Consider the following 8,472-nt stretch of genomic DNA (forward strand, 5'->3'; position numbering starts at 1 on the left):
GCAAAGAACCCCTTCCGTCAAATTTTGCTGGGTATTTAAATATTCAAATGTTTAGCATTTTCAATAATATGTATTTTTCTTTAATAAAATATACTATTTAAACAAAAGTGTAAGATCATCGTCTTATTAAACGTACCGTATAGCTTTTTAATCTATAAAAAGTTCATATAAGCCAAAAAACTTAGTAAGGAAAGTCTGGTACCAAAGTCTCCATATGACCCTTTATGAACTATTGACTCACTACCTCCAATGTCTCTACTGACTCACTACCTCCAATGTCTCTACTGACTCACTACCTCTAATGTCACACATGGTTCCTCAGGAACTACTGACATACTAGTTCCAATGTCAGTACTGACTTTCGAATGACACGTTCATACAAAATGTCTATAGGAAATTACATTAGTTGTCTACAGTTTGTCAGTAGTACTGTTGACAATGGCAGTAGTAAGTCAGTATAGATTCACTATTGACATTTCCTACAGGGATTATTTTAGCAGTTCAAGTTCTGGCATGGCATTTTCTGTTTCGTCAAACAAAAATAACTACGGTAACAACTTTTTCTCGGAAAATGTTTTGTATGTATCTACCTGAATTGACAGAAAAGAAATTCGCCTCAAAAATTTTTTCGCCTCTGTTTATGAATTTTGACATTTAAAATCTCCGTTTTTCTTTGAATTCGCTTGATGGAGGACCTTGGGCCATGACCATGGTACAATTAGAAAGGTAGATGCCTCAGCCCAGCTGATCGAATCTAAAACGTCAAAAAGCTATGAATTCGCTATGAAAAATCAAAACAAAAAACCATATGATTCGGTAAAGGGCTGTTTACACCATCTATCAATGTCATATGAGCTGTCATTTCTTTCACCCATTCGACATTCTCTATGTTTGTCAAAATTGACGTCATCCATACAACTTTCAATTTGTGCGTTCATACCTACAAGTGTTATTTTCGTATGACATAACCTATAAATATAAAAACAGCTGTTTTTGTCATTGTTTACTTTTATTGCTGAGTTACAAATTTGCGCAAATTTTTAATTTTGGTTGAAGGAAAATGAATATCTAGCATGTTTGATGTGGTAGAATAGGTTTTTGGGGTTATAGAGGCATTCATGTTTTGCCACAAAGCAATAATTTCCAACACTGCTCCTTTCGACCAATCGATCTAAAAATAACATTAGAAACACCCTTTATTTACTCTTCCAAATACTTAAATAAACATAACTTTCCATTTTCTTTTTTAAAAGATTTTGTTTTTCAATTTTTTTTGAGAATGCCAGAAAACAGCTGATAAATTTATGTTTACATACGAGAATGCCGTATCAAATAGAGCGCTCCCTAAAAGAAAAATTTACATATGAGTTGCCAAATCATTTTGATAGATGAAAATTTTCATAGTGGTCACACTATGTGTACAACATTCGCAGGTAGAAAATTTGACATCTCATACGACATTGATAGATGGTGTAAACAACCCTTAAGTAAGAGATAGCATGTCTACACTTTATAGATAAACACAAGCGATAAGTCCCTGTTTATACTGGGAAAGTTGATGGGAAAGAAAATTAAGTTTATGGGCGAGGGAGTAGAGAGGAATAAGAGGGGGTACACACACCTCTGTACTGGCAAATTCTGTTTTGTTTCGTTTTTCTTCGTATGCAACCTGAAGTTGGCTGCAGATTTGTTTTTGCATTTACTTTCATTTTATTTTCTCTGTCGAGAAACAAACAACAGCGGAGACAATTGAAAAAAACCAATTGGAGGAAAAACTATTTTTTTAAGCAAAAACAATTCGAAATATGTGGAAATATCAAAATTAAAATGCAATTCAAGGGTTCCTTTAATAATTAATTGTTTATCACACACGTCCATTTTTACTTTTCATTACAATTTTTCCTTGGATTTGTTTTTGTAACGGCGCAATGAGAAAATGAGTGTGAAGAAGAATAAGAAAAATTATAAAATTGACACAAACATGATTTCCGTGTCTAAACAACAAGGAAATTTTAAAAGAAACTGAGAAGAAAAATTTTCTTTCCAGTTTGAATGTCTAAACACGGTCTAAAAAGCGACAACAAGAGACCATTTGGCGAAAACTTTGACAGTTTACATTACAAAAAAAGTTGCTTTGTTGTAGCAATTCGCCGATGCATCTACCTTTCTTATTGTACCATGGCCATAACCATGGCACATGGTACAATAAGAAAGGTAGATGCATCGGCGAATTGCTACAACAAATCAACTTTTTTTGTAATGTAAACTGTCAACATTTTCGCCAAATGGTCTCTTGTTGTCTCTTTTTATCGCTTGTGTTTGCCTATAAAGTGTAGACATGCTATCTCTTACTTACCGAATCATATGGTTTTTTGTTTTGATTTTTCACGGCGAATTCCTAGTTTTTTGACGTTTTAGATTCGATCAGCTGGGCTGAGGCATCTACCTTTCTAATTGTACCATGCCATGGCACTACTGAGCTGGTTTTTGTTGTAGTTGTTGGCTGATGCATCTACCTGTTAAATGTGCCATGGGTTGTTGTTAACTGCTCTTTGGTTCGATGTTGTTAATAATACATTTCAGTGTAACTTGATTATTCATTACAATAACCATTCCAAGGAGCTCGGTAGATTGCAATAAAAATGGTACAACAATTCGAACTCACCGAGGATGAAATAAACGAAATTGCAAAAGAATTTGAACGAGTTAAGGGTAAGATGAGAGCTGTCTACTAAAGGGGGGGCTAATGACATGATAGAACGTAATTGATAATGATTGTTATTTTTTACAATGACTTTCATTTCAAAATAGATAACACCTACTTAGATCATGCTGGTACCACACTATACAGTGAGCGTCAAGTGGATGCCTCATGTAAAATTCTCAAGGAGAATTTGTTTTGTAACCCCCATACTTGTAAGATAACAGGAGATATGGTTGATCAAGTGCGTTATAGGTAAATACTGGATTTGAAAAGTAAAGGACAACTATAATTTACAAGCTTTACTTCCAGAATTCTACAACATTTCAATGCGGATCCCAGTGATTACAGTTGCATTTTCACTGCCAATGCAACTGCTGCACTTAAACTATTGGCTGAGACATTTAATTTTGGTTGTGAAGATAATGAAAAGGGCAATTTTTATTATTGCCAAGAGAACCATACCTCAGTATTAGGAATGCGAGAACTTGTCAAAACAAAAAATCATTTTGTACTGACTAAAGATGAATTACTGCTTAATCTAACCACAACAACAACTAATGACAATTCTCACAATTCCAACAAACATAAAAGAGGCAATTCATTGGTTGTATTCTCTGCCCAATGTAACTTTAGTGGCTATAAAATGCCCTTAGAATTGGTAACCAAAATTCAACAGAATGGATTAGTTAATGAAGGTTTACAGGTGACTGGCCAGAAGGTAAAGGCAAAGGAAATTCCTAGCAACTTCTTTGTGTGTTTGGATGCTGCCGCATATGTCGGTACCAGTTACTTGGATTGTTCTAAAGTTAAGCCTGATTACTTTTGCGTTTCCTTCTACAAAATGTTTGGGTAAGTAGAAAATATCAATTTTATTTATTTACTTTCATTTATTTGCTTTGCAATATGGCCGCTTCACCAAGACGATTCGAATACAAGTTCGTTCGAACTACTACCAAGATTCTGTTTTTTAATCAAACAAACATTTTTCATAACAACAGCGGTTTGGTAGTAATTCGAACGAATTTGAATTCGCTCGTTTACAGAAACAGGCAGTATTTAGGTCCAGAGTCTAAAATACTTTTTGATTATCATTTATTTCTAGCTATCCAACTGGAGTTGGGGCTCTAATAGTAAGCAAACGAGGACAGGAAGCATTGGAGAAGTTTTATTATGGTGGTGGTACTGTTAATATAGCAATGACCCGTGAAAACTTCCATGAGAAGCGTGCAGGCTTTATATCCCGTTTTGAAGATGGTACCCTGCCATTTTTAGCCATAGTATCCATACTAGAAGGTTTTAAGACAATGGAACGTTTAGTACAACCCAAGGAGGGGAAATCTAGCATTGAACGCATTAGTAGTTATGTTTTCCAATTAGCGCAATATGCATATGACAAACTATCGGCATTAAAACACAATAATAGCCAGCGATTATTGAAATTCTACAATCATAGTGGCTATGATGATCGAAAATTCCAGGGAGGAGTTTTAACATTTAACATATTGCGCAAAGATGGCTCCTATATTGGTTTCGCTGAAGTCGCTTGTTTAGCTGCGGTGCACAATATTCAGCTGCGAACGGGATGCTTTTGTAATCCTGGTGCATGTCAATGGCATTTACAGCTTAGTAATGATGATATACGTAAGCAATATGAATCGGGGCATATTTGCAGCGATTACAACGATTTGGTGGATGGGGTACCAACTGGTGCAGTACGAATTTCTATTGGTTATATGACACGTAAAGAAGATCTTGATAGAGTTATAAAAATGATACAGAAATGTTATCTAAGCAATGAAGGAGAACAGGTGACAGAAGAAAAACGCTTAGCTCTGCTGGATACCGCACAATTGCCAAAACCTTTACAACATATACCCGAAAGATTGAAACCTCAACTAAAGGAGTTCTGTATATACCCTATAAAATCATGTGGTGCATTTAAAATTCAGGAATCTTGGCCACTACAAAATACTGGTTTGGCATATGATCGTTGCTGGATGGTTGTAGATTCGATGGGTATGGCCATAACACAAAAACATCACAACAGATTGTGCCTAATAAAGCCTTCGATACTGCTACATAAAGGTATCCTAGAAATAAGTTTTCCTGGTATGTCATCTGTTTATGTACCTTTGGAAATGGAAGAAAAAAACAACCTTATTAACTCTAGTATTTGCCAGAGCAAAGTATGTAATGATTTAGTTATGGGCTATGATTGTGGTGATGAAGTTGCCCACTGGCTAGAGGATTGTCTGGAAACACCTGGTCTACGCTTAATAAAACAACACAAGGAAAGAAAGTCCACAGAAAGTGGTGTTACGAAAGATATATCATTAGCAAATCAAGCTCAGTTTCTCCTAATCAATAGATCATCGGTCCAATGGTTGGCACAAAAAGTAACCAGTGAAAGGGAACCCTTGCAAAATACCATAGACAGGTTTAGAGCAAATTTCATTATAGAAACAAGTAGTCCTTTTGAGGAAAACGATATTGAAACACTAGTGATTGGTGACACCGCCTTCAGTGTTGAAGGTTTTTGTACACGTTGCCAAATGATTTGCATTGATCAGCATACAGGACAAAAGACGGCAGAACCATTGCGTACCATAGCCAGAGAGTTTGAAGGAAAAATACGTTTTGGGATTTATTTATCACTAAAGGATATTCCGAAAGACGGATCTTGTCTTTCAATAAATGGTAAATTTGCAATAAAGAAGAAATCATTTAACTAAATACCAAAAATTTTTTTATTTCGTAAATATGGGAGCAGGTTGAATGTAGTGGCTGGATTTGAAACTTTTTTCACAAAAAGTTTTCAAAAATTATTTTTTTTGTCGAAAATTGCAGGCCTTCGGCCGGGATTTAAGACTTTCTCCTATGGACAGATGCTAAACAGGGCTAACGCGATCATATTTTTTTCAAAATTATTTTTTTTTGTCAAAAATCATATGGTTTTTCGGAATTTTCGAAGCCTATATCTCGGGAAATACGAATTTCCCATGAATGATATAAATATTGGCGTAATCAGCATTCCAAGACCTACCAGTGGACAAAATTTCAAAACTTTCTGAGTCCAGCCACTACATTCATCTTATGCCGTAAATATGTAATAGGTATTTTTTTAAAATTATGTTTTATAATCTAAAATTTGTGTTTATTTTTGTGCGATTTTTTTCACATTATTGCACAATTTTCTATAGGCTGTTCTTTCGTCTTTACCATGGGCTGTCCCTCTTCGGCGCGTTTAACATTTTCAAGGACACTTTGGTGATCGGGAAAAGCTAATGATTGCAGCTTTGAGTGTACCAATTCATCATTAATTTTTACCTCAAACGAGCCTTGACGTCCTTTATGACAAACCATTTCCGTATCCGGTTTCTGTTGAAGCAAGAAACTTTGTAACATTTTACATTGCCATTCGAAGTTGCATTTTCCGCTGAAAATTTGTGTTAGTCGAATGATTTCGAAACTCGAAAAGGTATGTAAATCTCTTACCAATATTCAACATCAACTTTAACCATGACGCGAATGAAGAAAGTAGGCAGGGAAGGAAACTGCACGTCCGTTTTATTTATGCAAGACCGAGCAACAATCGTAATAGGTCTGTCTGGTTACTTTCCCAGCAAGAACTTTCTCAGAAAGTAAGGAGGTTTTATTCTCTTTTGCAAGAAAATTGTAAAAAGTAAACAGACACCTTCCCAGCAAAAACCAGCAAGCAATCAGCTGACTTGCTAAAACAGAACAATTTGTCCGTCAATAAAGGAAAAAAGGAAGCAAGAATGTTGTATATTATTTAAAATAAAAAAGAAAATGACTTAAAACAAAAAAAAAAAACGTATAGCAATAAAGACTCGAACAAATGCATTTTCCAAAAACATATGCTAATAGTTCCACATTTTGGTTACAGATGGCAAAGACATAAATACATCAAGATAAGACATTTCTTTTGCTATCATTCTTTAGTGAATGGCTTTTGAATTTAACATAATGTTATGTTACGATATGGTGATATAACATTTTTTTCTTTTATACATTTTTACGTATTTAACCGAATTTACCGATCCAATTGACATGGAATTATTCTTGAATAGATCCTTGAATTCTTAAATTTCGTTTCTGATACCATTACATGAAATGTTCCTCCTTGGTTGCGATTTTGAATTAACTGCAACCTGTTAAGGGTAATGTTTCTATACATAGTTTCGTAAACATTTTTTTGTTGCATGCATTTTGTCAGGTCTTTTTTTTTTTCCTCAGTTAAGTTAAGAGAACTTCTCCTTGGCCCACTTCCTTTGGTGTTGATAGAAGTTTAGAGCCACCACCAATTACGTAGACTTAGTGTACATTTGTTTTCCAAAAAACGATATTTCAGAAGTTTCGCGGTTACTGCGTTTAGTAAATTAAGAAAAACTTTATTTAAAACGTCGGCTTTATAGCACTTGGGAACTACGAAGTCTTCTTCTGCGAAGAAATCGTATATTTAGGAATGAATCCTTGATAATTAAAACACGTGGGATGTCAAGCGAAACTTAACACCGCCATTTTGTCAATTTTTTAAAGCCCGTAGGCGTGAATTCAATTGAAATTTATGTCTGTGCTGTGAGCCGTCCGAAGACAAACTGTTGTCAGGTCTTTATTACTTTATGTCTTTGCAGATGGCAAAGACATAAATACAACTAAGACATGACAAAATGCATGCAACAAAAAAATGTTTACGAAACTTTGTATAGAAACATTACCCTTAACAGGTTGCAGTTAATTCAAAATCGCAACCAAGGAGGAACATTTCATGTAATGGTATCAGAAACGAAATTTATGAATTCAAGGATCTATTCAAGAATAATTCTATGTCAATTGGATCGGTAAATTCGGTTAAATACGTAAAAATGTATAAAAGAAAAAATGTTATATCACCATATCGTGATATAACATTATGTTAAATTCAAAAGCCATTCACTGAAGAATGATAGCAAAAACAATGTCTTATCTTGTTGTATTTATGTCTTTGCAGATGGCTACACAACTTACTGGAATTGATAACAGCAATGCCAATCGTTTTTGATTCCCATTTCTCGCGGCAGAAAACATTAACGTCGTGTTTTGTGGCTGAAATTTATTTCTTCACTATTTCTTATTTTTTATTTAATAAAAAAACAAAAGTCAACGCCGTAAAATTTGAGTTTTAATGTTTTTCTTGTCAATATTCCAATGAGTAACAGTTTTCGTTTAACAGAATGTTGCTATGATATCGTAGCAACAGAGGTTAACTCCCTCTACAGTTAATTTTTCACAATTGACTTTTCCTATCTTGTAATATTGACATCTTTGCTTAAAATAGGGATAGGTAATGGAAAGCAATAATCGACTTTTCGATTTTGGTCTAAAACTAAAGCGGGGTACACACGATCAGTTTTGACTGTCGATTTTGCTCAAATAATCGGTTGCTTGCCAGTGTGGCCGTTCATTTTTGTCAGTCAACAGGCAACCACAAAATATTTTGTGGTTGCTGGACAGTTTGACGTTTATTGACATTTCCGAGAAATCGACAGTCAAAACTGATCGCGTGTACCCCGCTTAAAATGCGATTTTTCGGTATGGCGATTATTTTAGTTGTCCTTAAGTGGGGTACACACGATCAGTTTTGACTGTAAGTTTTGCTCAAATAATCGGTTGCTTGTCAGTGTGGTAGAGCTGGCAAAAAATCGATGGCACTATCGATAATATCGATTATTATTTAAAAATTCAACATCGATAGATAGTTTTGCCTA

General features: G+C 34.8%; 2 protein-coding genes across 2 annotated transcripts; one reads left to right on the top strand and one right to left on the bottom strand.

The window, feature by feature from the left end:
* Nucleotides 1–2,379: 2,379 nt before the first annotated feature.
* On the top strand, nucleotides 2,380–5,437 carry mal (molybdenum cofactor sulfurase). Its single transcript, XM_073974004.1, has 4 exons — nucleotides 2,380–2,712; nucleotides 2,812–2,956; nucleotides 3,014–3,553; nucleotides 3,807–5,437. The coding sequence occupies exons 1-4, from the start codon at nucleotides 2,643–2,645 to the stop codon at nucleotides 5,434–5,436; spliced, it is 2,385 nt and encodes a 794-aa protein (XP_073830105.1). The 5' UTR covers nucleotides 2,380–2,642; the 3' UTR covers nucleotide 5,437.
* Nucleotides 5,428–6,366, bottom strand: LOC141397567 (migration and invasion enhancer 1). The gene is made up of 2 exons (XM_073974005.1): nucleotides 6,200–6,366; nucleotides 5,428–6,140 (listed from the first exon to the last, which is right to left on the bottom strand). Exons 1-2 carry the CDS (start codon nucleotides 6,223–6,225, stop codon nucleotides 5,879–5,881), a joined length of 288 nt encoding a protein of 95 aa, XP_073830106.1. The 5' UTR covers nucleotides 6,226–6,366; the 3' UTR covers nucleotides 5,428–5,878.
* Between the last annotated feature and the right edge of the window lie 2,106 nt (nucleotides 6,367–8,472).

This window comes from Musca autumnalis, unplaced genomic scaffold, assembly GCF_047663935.1.
Source record: "Musca autumnalis isolate F117 unplaced genomic scaffold, ASM4766393v1 scaffold_3, whole genome shotgun sequence".
Lineage (NCBI taxonomy): Eukaryota > Metazoa > Arthropoda > Insecta > Diptera > Muscidae > Musca > Musca autumnalis.